Source organism: Triticum dicoccoides, chromosome 1A, assembly GCF_002162155.2.
Source record: "Triticum dicoccoides isolate Atlit2015 ecotype Zavitan chromosome 1A, WEW_v2.0, whole genome shotgun sequence".
Classification (NCBI taxonomy): Eukaryota; Viridiplantae; Streptophyta; class Magnoliopsida; order Poales; family Poaceae; genus Triticum; species Triticum dicoccoides.
Window position 1 is genome coordinate 264,760,957 of NC_041380.1, and position 14,940 is coordinate 264,775,896.

General features: G+C 40.7%; 1 protein-coding gene across 1 annotated transcript; it reads left to right on the forward strand.

Annotated features, from left to right (window-relative positions):
* Positions 1–1,768: 1,768 nt before the first annotated feature.
* Positions 1,769–11,608, forward strand: LOC119268157. The gene is made up of 13 exons (XM_037549692.1): positions 1,769–2,176; positions 3,595–3,766; positions 3,841–4,058; positions 4,642–4,705; positions 6,105–6,177; positions 6,864–6,941; positions 7,133–7,290; positions 7,459–7,627; positions 8,482–8,941; positions 9,077–9,451; positions 9,953–10,156; positions 10,490–10,623; positions 10,957–11,608. Exons 1-13 carry the CDS (start codon positions 1,811–1,813, stop codon positions 11,135–11,137), a joined length of 2,652 nt encoding a protein of 883 aa, XP_037405589.1. The 5' UTR covers positions 1,769–1,810; the 3' UTR covers positions 11,138–11,608.
* The last annotated feature ends 3,332 nt before the right edge of the window (positions 11,609–14,940 follow it).

Consider the following 14,940-nt stretch of genomic DNA (forward strand, 5'->3'; position numbering starts at 1 on the left):
ATTTATCTAAATTTTTTGTTGCCCCACATCCCGCGTCACATGTGTGAGAGGGGCTTCGATGGTCTAGTGTTCTATGAATTACCCTTGTGTGTTGTGGCTTCGTACAAACCTTGTTCCCAACGGTCGACGGACTTGGTGGCCCTATCTATCGACGATGTATTTATTGAAGCCAATGATGCTCTAGAAGATGAAATTATTAATGGTAATATGGAGGGTGTAGCCATATCATTTCATTGGTAGATCTGCCAATTGTAATCCAAACTAATCGTATTGTGCTCAAGTGTCCTGACAATTATGGATACTTCATGAGAGAAATGAAGCACCTCGAGGAAACTCATGTGTTTATTCCCTGGGAAATTGCACATAATTAAAATAGATTGCCATGCCTAGTTAACCCTGATTGTAATCCTATTTATAATAGATAAAAGTCACTGTTTTCGAAAATAAACTATATATTATACATCTAAAATTAAAGGACCCCGATAAGTGCCACACGTGTGGCATGAAGCAATTCCGTTCATACGTGTGGGCTGAAGGAGGTCGGGTCAAACGCCCTTCTAGCCACCCATTGTGGCACACCAGCCTTTTTTTTTCTTTTCACACATGCATGTAAACAGGGACAAAAATAGATGATGTCAGCGGAAATCTTTTGGGATTTCAAACTTTAAAATGTTTTATCTCTTAAATGAAAAATCCGATTGAAAATTCATTTTCACCATTAAATCCGCCGCGACGAGGACTTCGAAACTAGATCCCATATCGATATGTTTCGACGATATTTTTTACGGTGAAAAGATGCCATGTCTATTGCACATAAACTGCCATGGTATTTACACCGAAGTTGCCATGATATGCTTTAACTATTTATTCTTCGACGTTCAAAGTAAATTTTGACATGTTACAAGAAAAGGAAATCAAGAAACTAAACTTGCCATGGAGAATTACTAAAATTTGCCATGATCCATGAAATAATTTTGACATGGTTCATAACTAAAAATAAATTCGTCATCAATTACTTTAAAAATGCATAGTCAATTACTCAAATTTGCTATGAACCAGAAACTAAAATTGCTATGGCGAATTACTTAAATTTGCCATTATACATGCACTAAAATTTGTCATGGTTTATACAAAAAATAGTTTTCATGGTCAAAATACTACAATTGACATGATCTATAAATTAAATTTGCCATGATGAATTACTAAAAATTGCCATGATCCATGAATTAAGTTTCTCGTGGTTAATTACTAAAAATTGCCATGGCCCATTAATAAAATTTGCCGTGAAAAGTAGCTGAAATACAATGATAGCTTTAAATTTAGAAGAAAAAAAATAAATGAAACATATCATGACAACTTTAGTGTAAACACTATGGTAACTTCTGTGTAACATCATGGTAACTTTTGGTCGAAAAAAATCGTCGAAACATATCAATATGAGATTTACTTTTAAAGATCTCTTCGAGATAGATTTAATGATGAAAATGGGTTTTTAATCAGATTTTTTAGTTAAGAGATAAGACATTTTGAAGTCTGAAAAACCAAAACAAAACTGCTGATGTCATCTGTTAGATGTGTCAAAACAGATGACAATGAAGGCATTACGACCATGTTGTTTGGTGCGGCACGTGTGATACTTATTATTTGAAAAATTAAATTACTTGAAAACATGGTCTAGCAACTGTCGAGAAAAGAAGAAGAAAAAGGGCGAACGGCTTCGCCGGCCCTTCGCTCTCCCTCCAAAACTTGAAAACCTGCCTATCTTATCCAAAACCCTCACTCTCGTCTTCTCCACTAAACCCCGGCCACGATGGCCACCCCTTCCACCTCCGCCTCCACGGCCGCCTCCTCGGCATTCCCCCTCACTACTGCTGCCCGCTTCCCCCGCGCCTCCACCTCCGGCACGCGCATCCCCGCCCTCGCTGAGCGGCGCCGTACGCGGCGGCGGCGACTACCCGAAGGGAGCGGCGGCGACCGCTCGGCGGCCGCGGGGGCAGTGGAGAAGGGCCTGCGCCTGGCCTTCTTGGAGCAGCTCGCAGAGCGCGCCCGCGCTGCCGACGCCCTCGGAGTCGCGGACACCATCTACGACATGGTCGCCGCAGGCCTCTCGCCCGGGCCCCGTTCCTTTCACGGGCTCGTCGCCGCACACGCCCTCGCTGGCGACGCCGAAGGCGCTGTAAGTGTACACAGATGTTAAGTTTTGATTTGACGGAGCTGGTATATTGGCATTGGGGTTAACTGACCCCAATGAATGTTTGAAAACACTTCATTAGTTAGCACAAACTAATGTGTATTTGTAGAAGATGACACCAGTGTAGCAGAGATAATATAATGATGACCCCATAGGAATTTTTTTCTAGCTTCGTCTATTGCACCGGTGTGAGACCACAGAAGTTCGCGTGAGGTGTTTGATGAAATGCACGCGCCCCTTTGGGGTGTCTGTGCTTGGTAGGTAATTAAGGCGGCTGGGTGCTTGGCCGGAGTTGTTTCACCAAGTTATGAGTCCATGAGCGTTTGCTTTGGTTGGTTTTCTGTGGTCATAAATGTGCAATTGTCGAGTGAACAGGAGGTTCTCGGAGGCAAAGCTCAAGGTTTGCTAGCTTTGTTCTTACCGCCTTCCTTGAACTTGAACCTGTCTTGACTTGTTGTTGGATGCTTGGTGCTGTTGCTTTATAATATAAAGCGGGGGGAAATCCTTTTTCGTGTTCTTACCGCCTTGAAGACTTTCAAGCGGTATGTAGTGCTCCGGTGATTTGTTGTTTGGTGCACCATACGTGGATTTAAAATTCTGTTGATCCTGCAAGCTAAATGGAAAAATGAAAAGCAGCGGTGCCACACAGGAATCTGATGGTAACATATGAATTATGACATCAAAACCCAAGAAGGCAAGTAGGGTAACAGTCAAACAAGTAGTAACCCAACCATATATTGTTTATAAAAGCATTATATCTCCAGCGAACAAAATACATGTCGGGCTTCTTCTTCAGGGACAATCCAGTCTGCAGTGGTCAGCCACGATGTATATAAAAGTAGATGAAAGGTGTCGAAGTATTTAGATGCTGTGGGGCTGACCAATGGTGTTTTGGAATTCTGGTGAGGAGTAAGATATATATGCAGGCACGGCATCTCATTTTCTGCGAAAAGAAAAAATTGTGTTGTGTGTGCGCGTGCCCGTGCCTTACTGACCTAAGATCTCTGTCAACAAATTGAACACCATGTAAATTGATTTGGTCAACATCAAACTTAAATGAGTTATCAGCGCAAGGTCAGTTCTCAAATATATTCAAGGGTAGAACCTCTTAAGATTTTTAAGGCCAGAGGTCGTTACCTCTGCCTCTGGCTTCTCTATGGAGGCTTCAGAGTAAATATATACATGCATAGATATGTTGATTCTGTGATCCTAAGTTTATTTCAGTGATAGCCAGGTTATTCTGGACTTGTGTCCTAATTATGTTTATGATGCTTAATTATTTTTGTGGGACGCTTGCATATTGCTTTGATGAATGTTTTTTGAATGTAAAAACTTACATGTTTTTTTTTCAAATAATCACATGTATTGAATTTACAGAATGCAATGTTACATTTTGTATGCAGATGCAAGCTCTTAGGAGGGAGCTAAGTTCCGGCGTGCGTCCTTTACATGAAACTTTTGTGGCTCTAGTCCGTGTCTTTGCCAAGAAGGGTCTTTCTACCAGGGCAATGGAGATTCTTGCTGCTATGGAGAGATATAAGTATGATATTCGCAAGGCTTGGCTAGTTCTTGTAGGTATGGAAATTGGCTTGTCTTGCATGTTTGATTTGTTCGTTGAATGGTTATTGTAGTCTTCCTTCTGTGAACAGAGGAGCTAGTCAGGAACCATTATCTGGAGGACGCCAATACAGTATTTCTGAAAGGAGCAAAAGGTGGTTTACAAGGAACTGATGAACTTTACGATCTTCTGATTGAAGAAGATTGTAAAGCTGGAGACCACTCCAATGCTCTAACAGTTGCATACCAAATGGAGGCTGCTGGAAGAATGGCAACCACATTCCATTTTAATTGCCTTCTCAGTGTGCAGGTGTGACCTTGATTTACACCATAGTTTGCTATTTCCTTCTGCCATCTATTTGTTCAGTTGGCATAGTAGAGGAATATATATAGGGATTATTTTCTACCAATACTTCATCCAGGGAAAAAAATCCTATCGAGATTAATTTGTGAAAATAATATGACTTCTGCTCCCAGAACAGCAAGCAGCTTATGCAGCATAGTAATGTATATCATGATATAGGGGTTAATGCTAATGCTTGGACTATTTTCTAAATTTTCACTACAGGTGTGAGTTTTACTTTACCTACACCAATGGTGTTCTAGGTCTATCTATCTAACTGTCGGACACTGTGACATTTATGATCTCTAACACATCACATGGTGGTAGTAGCATATGTGCAGTTCATAAATTGTAAGTGAGCTGGGTTTGGTTAGTCTTAGGTGTTGTGAACTAATCCTGATGCATCAGCTGTTTAAACTGCCATTAGATTAGAAATTCTTCAGACGATATATCGTCTCCTTTAGGAACATGGTTCATTGCATGAGTGTTTATGTTTTAGATTCTATACGACTAAGTTCAACGTTTTAAAATAAAAATTCCTTTTGTTCAGGCTACGTGTGGAATTCCTGAAATTGCATTTTCAACTTATGAGAACATGGAATATGGAGGTGAAGGTACGCCCATCACGTCCACCGAATCTGCTATGCCTTTTGCTTTCATTTTATTCGTTGTGCCTGTTTTCTTGCCAGACATTTGGGAAGTCTTAACCATATTTATTTTACCAAATATTGTTTGTTTAACATATAATTAATGGTTTTATGCTAACAATTTAAACTTAAGACGTGAAAATATTGTGTTCATGTGTATAGTCCATACAACTCGCCATCCTAGCTAAAAGGGAATGATAGACTACTCGTATCAACAAGTTGCACCTTCTTTCTGGAAGCCCATCTCCGATCCTCTGGGTTAAGTGTGGTTGGCTTGGTGCAATTTGGGGATGGTTGACCGACCGGGAAGTTCTTCTCAGGTGCGCACGAGACAAAGTGTGACCGATGTTGGTTTGTGGGCCTGTCTAGATCCCACCAGGAGTAATGACTGCCGGTCTGGGCGAGAGGCTGGGGTGTTACATGAGTGGTATTGATAAGCATCATTCGGGTAAACGGTTCGTTTAGCATTTGGTGTGCATGTTTAACCATTGCTAGGACATTATGTCTATATTCTCCATTTATTTATGGCAGGTGGTGTTTTGCTATTTTGTTATTTGTCTACTTGAACTAGTTGTTATTTGTCTACTTGAACTAGTCTGTAGTTAGTAGTTACTGAAATCGGATTGTGGATTGTAAGGTCGATGTAGGCTTAGTGGTGGTGGAAATTCCCCAGGTGGTTCACCTGTGGCTGAGGCCGTTGGTGCTGTGCTAGCACCGTGGCTGACAAGTTGTAGAAAGGTAACCGGGTAGATGAGAGAAAGCACAGAGGATTGGAATACGTTTTAGGAAGAAGTTTCTTATTGCTTGCCTAAGAGCTTTTTTATATCCCAGTGGACTCCCTTTTACAGAACTAACATGACTTGGCTCCTAAGACAATGACTCAATGTACTAACTCGATTCCTCACTACTCCAACACTAACCAAAAGATAATCCTCCAACTGCATACATTGTTATGTACCTGCGCCATCCTTGAGCCTCGCTGCTCCGCCTCCTATGAATTATAATATTATTGACCTCAATACAAATCCGTAAGAAAGTTACAATATACAAGGTGACAACAAGGTTTGAGTGTTCAACCTTATAGTCAATGTAGCTTATGTGCAAACAAATGCACCATATGTTCTTTTTGGATTGTTGACCTTTAGTTCACTAGTTTTCCAACAGAATTCTCCCACTGTTACTACAATATTTAATGTATCTCAGCAGTAGTAATACTAGCTTTGTTGTACAAGGAAAACAGAAATATCTGGCTAACTTATATCACATGTGCAATCATGATGTTTTCATGTAATCTAGATACTGATTCTCTCCTAATTTTGAAACTGAATTAAATTTGATGCTGACTTCCCTTTCCCTCTCATTGTAGATTACATGAAACCTGATACCGAGTCTTATAATTGGGTTATACAGGCATTTACTAGAGCTACTTCCCATGATAGGTATGCCTAATATTTACTTCCAGATTTTCTGCCATATGTGTTGCTTTGTTCTATTTTTCATATTTATCATAGTTAGCTTGTTAACACAAGCATGTGTATTTGTATCAAACCTGAATGTTTGAAACAGTTCGATGTAAAAGAACAAATGGTAGTTGTAGCTCCATGGCATATGTAGGGAAAGCTCAAAATTTTGGAACGGCATCTCACCTTGCTCTGTGATAGCTACTGTTTCTTAAACATGGAAAAACTTTGAAAAGAAGCATGCTATGTTGACTGGAGAACTGAGGGAACCTCTAACTTCGCTGCCATCAATAGTAGTGTAAATATAGGAAACTGCATAGGATTGTGCTTCCATGCTTCATGTTCTGGCTGCCGTTGTAGCGTCGAAAGGCAGTTTGTATTCTCTTGTTTTCAATGAAAATATATGCAAGTCTCCTTCGTATATTTGACAAAAAAAAATGTTTTTGCAGCCTTTGCATCTTCTGCTTTTGCGGATCTTTCACCTAGTTCTTCAATTAATTTTTCATGTTTCCTTTTTGAGAATGAAACCTGGAAATAATAACTCACTTTTTTGTGTGAGAACATGTTACACTATGATCCATGTTTGAGTTATATTCATGATTTTGACTGTTATTAAGAATTACTCTTCTTTTTTGTCTTCATTTATGGTGTTTTATTGTCTGCAGGGCACCGGATGTGGCAGAACTACTCGGGATGATGGTGGAAGACTACAAACGTGTTCAGCCTAATGCAAGAACTTATGCGTAAGAACTTCCCTTGTAGAGTAGTCACTATTTGAAGAGCTTATGATTCTCAAAGGGATCGATTATACTGTGTCTATGTGTGATTTCTGAAAATCAATAGAAATGTTCTTGTTTCTAGTTTGCCAACTCTCATTTTTCTTGTAATATGTGTTTTTCTAAAGCAACGATGGATGACCAGCTACTGTTCCCAGGTTGTTAGTGGAATGCTTTACAAAGTACTGTATGGTCAATGAAGCGATCAGGCATTTTCGCGCTTTACGGAGAATTCCTGGAGGAGCAAAAGTTCTGTACAATGCAGGGAATTGCGGCGATCCACTTTCTCTCTATCTACGTTCACTGTGCCTTGATGGTGAGCTTTCACCCTTCTGTTGATTAGTTTTACACAACATTGTTTCACCCCCTATGTATTCTGTGCTCAAAATATCAACTAGCATTTGTCTTTTATACTTTTAGGAGCTTTTGCATTATTGTGAACATTTAGTACTTTCCTGAGCAGGTAACTTATTTTTATAACCAGGAAGAGCTGATGAGTTGCTTGAGGCCTTAGAAGCAATGGCTGACGATAACCAGACTATTGCACCTCGAGCAATGATTTTAAACCGAAAATACCGCACATTGGTGAGCTCCTGGATAGAACCATTACAAGAAGAAGCTGATGTTGGCTTCGACATTGATTATGTAGCCAGGTATGACCTTGAAAAGTTTTTGTTTTGAGGAAAACATTAAGTGGTCTTAGGTTCTTACAATTCAGGATGATTAACCAGTCATGATATGCCTAATTGTCAACTATTTTCTTCTTTTTTGGTGATGGGCTTGTACATAGTTTTTGTGAAGGGTTTGGGTTGTGAAGGGTTTGGTGCACATAGTGACATTGCGGCTTCGGGTCCTAACATGCAACATTAGTTTATTTATGTATGCCAAACTCGCGGGCTAGTATTTTGGTTCTTAATTTTTTTTCCAGCCTAGCCCCCTTATCAAGATTTATCAGTTGTGGTCCGTTAATTACAAGAGGATCTGTCAGATCAATGGCTGAATGCTCGCATTTTGCTGGTTGACTATCGTGTTCTGTTGATATATAGAAAATACAAAAACCTTAGTGATATATTTTCGTACCCTATTGGTATATAAAATACATATACTGTTCACTGTGGGATGACAAGCTTCCGTGAGGTTCAAGATCTGATACAGCCTCTGCAGAACTTCCAGTGTGATGAGAATAACATTGATATCTGAAGTTACACCTGAGGCAGCAAAACATACCATGCAAAAGATTCGACACTTGATGTTGTGTACTAGGACCTTGTATGGGCTCTTTGCCCTCCTCTTTTCTCTTTTTAATCTACATGCAGTTCTCCTGCATGGTTCGAAAAAAGAGTAACATATGCCCCTAGATTGAGAACACAAGATGATCGAATAGCGGTTCAAAACTTTAACAATAAGTATTGCAATTCTAGAGAGATCTCATACATGCAACTGCAAGTTTTGTTCCTCCATAGTATTGTTGTTTACAATATTTGTTCCACCCGTGTTGGTTTTGCAGGTATATTGAAGAAGGAGGTCTTACAGGTGAGCGCAAACGTTGGGTGCCTCGTAGAGGGAAAACTCCTCTAGATCCAGATGAATTTGGTTTTGCCTATTCAAATCCAATAGAGACATCTTTTAAACTGCGGTGTTTTGAGGAATTGAAGTTATATCACCGAAGACTCTTAATTACACTGCGGAATGAAGGCCCTGGTATTTTAGGTGATGTATCTGAAGATGATGTACGAAGAGTAGTCGAAAGATTAAAGAAATTAGTTGTAGGGCCAAAGAAGAATGTTGTTAAGCCCAAGGCAGCGAGCAAAATGGTAGTAGCTGAATTGAAAATTGAGCTGGAGGCGCAAGGGTTACCTACAGATGGAACTAGACAAGTACTTTACCAGCGAGTTCAAAAGGCCAGGCGAATTAATCGCTCACGTGGTATACCTCTTTGGGTTCCTCCTGTAGAAGATGATGAAGTGGTATGCAATGTGACAATACTTCCTATAATTGTTTTTCATCTGTTACTTTACCATGTGACAGGTAACAATGTTATCAGTAAATTGTGTTACTTTTTATATACAGTTCTTTAATGTCACACACAACACTCTTGATAGGTCGACGAAGAGTTAGATGAAATGATCTCACGAATCAAGCTAGAAGATGGAAACACAGAGTTCTGGAAACGGCGTTTTCTGGGAGAAACTCGAAACCATCTTTGTGAAGAAGATAGCAAAGAAGATCCAGATTTTGATGACGAGTTAGATGAGGACGATGACGATGATGATGACGATGATTCCGCCAAAGAAGCAGATGAAGATGAGATAGATGATGAGGTCATTGACCGAACGGAAAATCAAGCTGGTGATGACGAGACTAAGGACAAACCAGCGAAAGGACCCAATCAGCATCTTCAAATGATAGGAGTCCAGTTATTGAAGGATCTAGAGAAGGCATCTGGTTCAACAAAGAAATTAAAAAAAATACCTGAGGTATGGAACTAATCTGACGGTGTGTTCTAAGAGATGCTTAACTTGTTTTCACTATAAGTCCGTTAAAGCTTTTGATATCTTTGTCTATCTATATAGTGCATATGCTTTCATTCTAGGAAATTTAAGACTTTCCTGGACCTTACAACGCAATTAATTATTTTTTGTTGGCTAGTGAATTGAAACTTTCCAATCATCTAAATAGCATCAAATGACTACCATGGCAACAAATTGCATAGGTGTTAAATTTTGTATCTGTATTCTTGTTTAAATTGTCGAGAATTAAGATAAGGTTTGGAATATATTCTTGAGGAATCTGTAGGCTTTAGTTAGCAGATCGTAGCAAAACTATCTTTGTTGTTTCCTCTAATTTGAAAATTCATGTTAGTGACCTTTGTTAGATATAAATTGTGTCCAGTTGTTATGTCAGGTGGATATAGTGATAAGAGCTAATTTTGTAAGATTCTTACAGATTTTGAAGCATATTTCTTGCTGTATCTGCAGATTGATGATGACGAAGATTGGTTTCCTGAAGATCCAATTGAAGCTTTCAAGGTTATGCGCGAGACAAGAATGTTTGACGTGGCAGATATGTATACTACCGTGGATGCCTGGGGATGGACATGGGAGAGAGAGCTAAAGAAAAAGATGCCACGCAGATGGTCACAGGAATGGGAGGTTGAGTTAGCTATCAAGATAATGAATAAGGTATTCGTAGTTCTCTAGCCAAATTCTAAGAGTTGTTTTCCTGGTATGATGTTGTCTGGTTGACTATTGCTTTCTTTGGTTAACCATTTTCTCTCACAAAGCTGTGGACCTCCACTGTTTTGCAGACTAAAGGACGCCAAACACATATGCTTTGTTTTACTAGAATATTTTCCAGTTCGATACATAGTTTTCTTTCAATTATACATTGCTTTTGTTGGTTTCTAGGTTAGCCTGATTAGTGATGTGGCGTTGTGTTGGTGCTTTGGGCTTGCACAAAAGTTAAAGAGGCCTGACATTCAAACTGTGCCATATTACTGTTTTGTTGAATTTCAGGTAATAGAGCTGGGTGGTAGTCCGACTATTGGAGATTGTGCCATTATACTGCGCGCAGCAATGAGAGCTCCAGTCCCCTCTGCTTTTATTACAATATTGCAAACAACACATAGCCTGGGCCATAAATTTGGAAGGTAAATGTTAAATTGTTATGGCTATTGCTGCATTAAACAGGTTACATCCATGATTTTCTTGCCCATTTCATGTTGGAATTTTAGCTCTGTATCTGTCTGACGAGCATTACAGTTTTTTTTTCTCGCCGTCCAGAAATAAGTGTATAGGCCACTGCACTTTTGTACCGTGCATGTAGTTTAATACTGTTGGAGTATTTTCATTTCAAGGATATTACTATCTCATGGACTGCAAAACACACATAATCCAGTGAACTGCAGCTCTGAAATATTTTGTGTATATGTGGCAAGGTGTACTAATATACCTTCCGTTACTTTTTTTGTACTGGAAATCAGCCCGCTGTACGACGAGGTAATCTTGCTGTGCCTTGATCTGGAGGAGATGGATGCGGCCATCGCCGTGGTCGCAGAAATGGAGACAAATGGAATTAAGGTCCTGGATGAGACCTTGGACAGGGTTCTTGCAGCCAAACAAATCGGGAACGGGAACTCTGCACTCCAACCACCAGCCGAGTAGCAGCCCTATTTTGACTTTGAACTCGGGAGCCCTCTGCAGCCGTGATCTGGTGATCTGATCTATTACACGGAAATCACTCAGCTCCATACCATTGATAGGCCTGAGCTTGCCTTATCAAAATTTGATGGCGACAAGGGAGTTGCTGCATGTGCAGATGGAGGAAAGATCAGCGTACGCTTCTGCGTTGCTTGATCCCCCGTCCGTGTCAGGCTCGGTCTACTCACCGTGTGTTGTGCGATGTATCTAAAGAGGACAGACAGTTTCAATAGAGGAAACAAAATGTGCTTTCCTTTTCCAAACACATTCTTGTTAGTGTGTACTGCTCTACTTGGCATGTTTGGACCTCAGAAATTTCACAAGAAACAGCATAGTTCTCTTGTCCTAGGATGCAGAAATTCATAAGGGGCTACATAACCATCTATGACGAGCTTGAGGGAAGACTTCTTCAATACCATTCTCCATTGATCTGCACTAGTCAGTGATTATAGCATTTGGTCGTTTGCTTGACATACAACATAGCCAGTGTTTAAATAACCAAACAAAAGTCTCACTCTCTTCAATGGACAGAAGAGCACAACCTAATATGATAGATTCTCCATGATGATTTCTGCCAACAAAAAGTACTGTCTTCGATCCACATTATTTGTCTTAGATTTGTTTAGATATGGACGTATCTAACACTAGGTAAATCTAAGACAAATATTATGGATTGGAGAGACTAGCAAATTGTTGAAATATAATGTTCTCCTTTCTTCACCAGTTTGAACTATTGGAGCATGAATTCAATATGGTATCTGAGCTAAGATGTCTCAAGTTCAAGGCCCTGCCGACACAGTATTAAACATAAAAGATTTTGCGGTCTACATTGATCCCACATCCAAGAACTAAAATAGTCTAGACGTGAAGGAGTGTTGAAATATATGGTTTGCCTCTCTTCATCAGTTTGGACTTTGGAGCAACTATCTATTTTTTAAGACACATTTATTAACTCAAAATATAGCATCAAGCGAATATAACACATAATGACCAACATCCTGCCTCTCAATAATTAGGATGCACACAACCAACACAACTATTCTGACCCAAGTAACTAAAGGAAAACCCCGGCTTAACTAGAAGGAAGTGGTGGATCAATCCAGAGGTTATCATGCCATCCATGTTCGGAAAAACCCTCTTTAACCACCTCATCCAACCGCATAAACACTGCAACGGTATGTACTTTGTTCAGTGCAGTATAGACCATATTCTGAAAAACCCTCTTTAACCACTTGATCCAACCGCATAAACACTGCAACGGTATGTACTTTGTTCAGTGCGTACAATAGAAAATAACCATCGTATGAGAAGAGTTTGTGCCATTGAAAACAATATAATTTCTACATAACCAAAGCGACCATAATAAGACAGACGCTCCCATGCTTATTAGCGTTCTAAACCTATTTGGTACTCCATCCATCCAGTGACCATAAATATTAACGACACTTGTGGACGAATATAAATTGGACGCTAGTTGGATGGCACAAACTTGCACCGGAAAGGAGAGGTGTTTGATTGTCTCATCGTGAGAACAAAAACTACACCTCTTACATCCTTCTCGGTTGCGGAGAGTGAGGTTGTGTTTGGTTAGCACAACTCTCCTCCGAAAATACCACATGAAAATCTTAACTTTTAGTGGTATACTGGTATGTTTGAATTTCATATTGGTTTATTATTATCCACCGACGATACATAGAGTCAACTGTGAAGGACCCAATTGTCCTGAAATTTTAGCGAAACACATCCCATCCTTGTGTTAGCCTAATCGAATCCAACTATGATAGAAGATGCTGCCATGACATAAGACGAGGACCAATCAAATCTCACCTGAATTAAACATCCAGTGGGAAGGTGCTGGGCACATGCGCTAGAGTATCATTCTCATCGCGAACAATACAATACAAGGTTAGATACTGTTCTCGGAGAGTAGCATTTCCTAGCGAATTTTCCTTCCAGAAATGTATCTTTGAGCCGTTCTTTATCTCAAAAGATCCAAAGTGAAAAAGATGTTTCCTTGCCGCCATCAGACCAACTGAAAGGATGTGGATGTTGAAGGAAATATGCCCTAGAGGCAATAATAAAGTTATTATTTATTTCCTTATTTCATGATAAATGTTTATTACTCATGCTAGAGTTGTATTAACCGGAAACATAATACATGTGTGAATACATAGACAAACACAGTGTCATTAGTATGCCTCTACTTGACTAGCTCATTGATCAAAGATGGTTAAGTTTCCTAACCATTGACATGAGTTGTTATTTGATCAATGAGATCACATCATTAGGAGAATGATGTGACTGACTTGACCCATTCCGTTAGCTTAGCACTTGATCGTTTCTTTATTGCTATTGCTTTCTTCATGACTTATACATGTTCTTATGACTATGAGATTATGCAACTCCCGAATACCGGAGGAACACTTTGTGTGGTACCAAACGTCACAACGTAACTGGGTGATCTAAAGGTGCTCTACATGTGTTCCCTATGGTACTTGTTGAGTTGGCATAGATCAAGATTAGGATTTGTCACTCCGATTGTCGGAGAGGTATCTCTGGGCCCTCTCGGTAATGCACATCACTATAAGTAACATTCCGTTAGCAAGCATGATAACTAATGAGTTATTTACAGGATGATGTATTACAGAACGAGTAAAGAGACTTGCTGGTAACGAAGATTGAACTAGGTATTGGATACCGATGATCGAATCTCGGGCAAGTAACATACCGATGACAAAGAGAACAACGTATAGTGTTGTGCGGTTTGACCGATAAAGATCTTCGTAGAATATGTAGGAACCAATATGAGCATCCAGGTTCTGCTATTGGTTATTGACAGGAGACGTGTCTCGGTCATGTCTACATAGTTCTCTAACCCGTAGGGTCCGCACGCTTAAAGTTCTGTGATGATCAGTTTTATGAGTTTGTATGTTTTGATGTACCGAAGGTAGTTCGGAGTCCCGGATTTGATCACGGACAAGACGAGGAGTCTCGAAATGGCCGAGACATAAAGATATATATATTGGAAGCCTATATTTGGATATCGGAAGTGTTCCGGGTGAAATCGGGATTTTACCGGAGTACCGGGGGTTACCGGAACCCCCCCGGGGGTTTAATGGGCCATGATGGGCCTTAGTGGAAGAGATGAGGGGCTGCCAGGGCAGGCCGCGCGCTTCCTCTCCCTCTAGTCCGAATTGGACAAGGAGGGGTGGCCTTTCCTTCCTCTCTCCCTCCTCCTTCCCCCTTCTCCTATTCCAACTATGAAAGGAGGGAGTCCTACTCCCGGTGGGAGTAGGACTCCTTCTGGCGCGCCTCCTCCTGGCCGGCCGCCTCTCCCCCTTGCTCCTTTATATACGGGGGCAGGGGGGCACCTCTAGACACACAAGTTGATCATTGAGATCTCTCCAGCCGTGTGCGGTGCCCCCCTCCACCATAATCCACCTTGGTCATACTGTAGCGGTGTTTAGGCGAAGCCCTCCTGCGCTAGCTTCATCAACATCGTCACCACGCCGTCGTGCTGACGAAACTCTTCCCCGAGCTCTACTGGATCGTGAGTTCGCGGGACGTCACCGAGCTGAACGTATGCTGAACGCGGAGGTGCCGTACTTTTGGTGCTGAGGATCGGTCGATCATGAAGATGTACGACTACATCAACCGCGTTGTCATAACGCTTCCGCTTAACGGTCTACAAGGATACGTGGACGACACTATCCCCTCTCGTTGCTGTGCATCACCATGATCCTGCGTGTGCGTAGGAATTTTTTTGA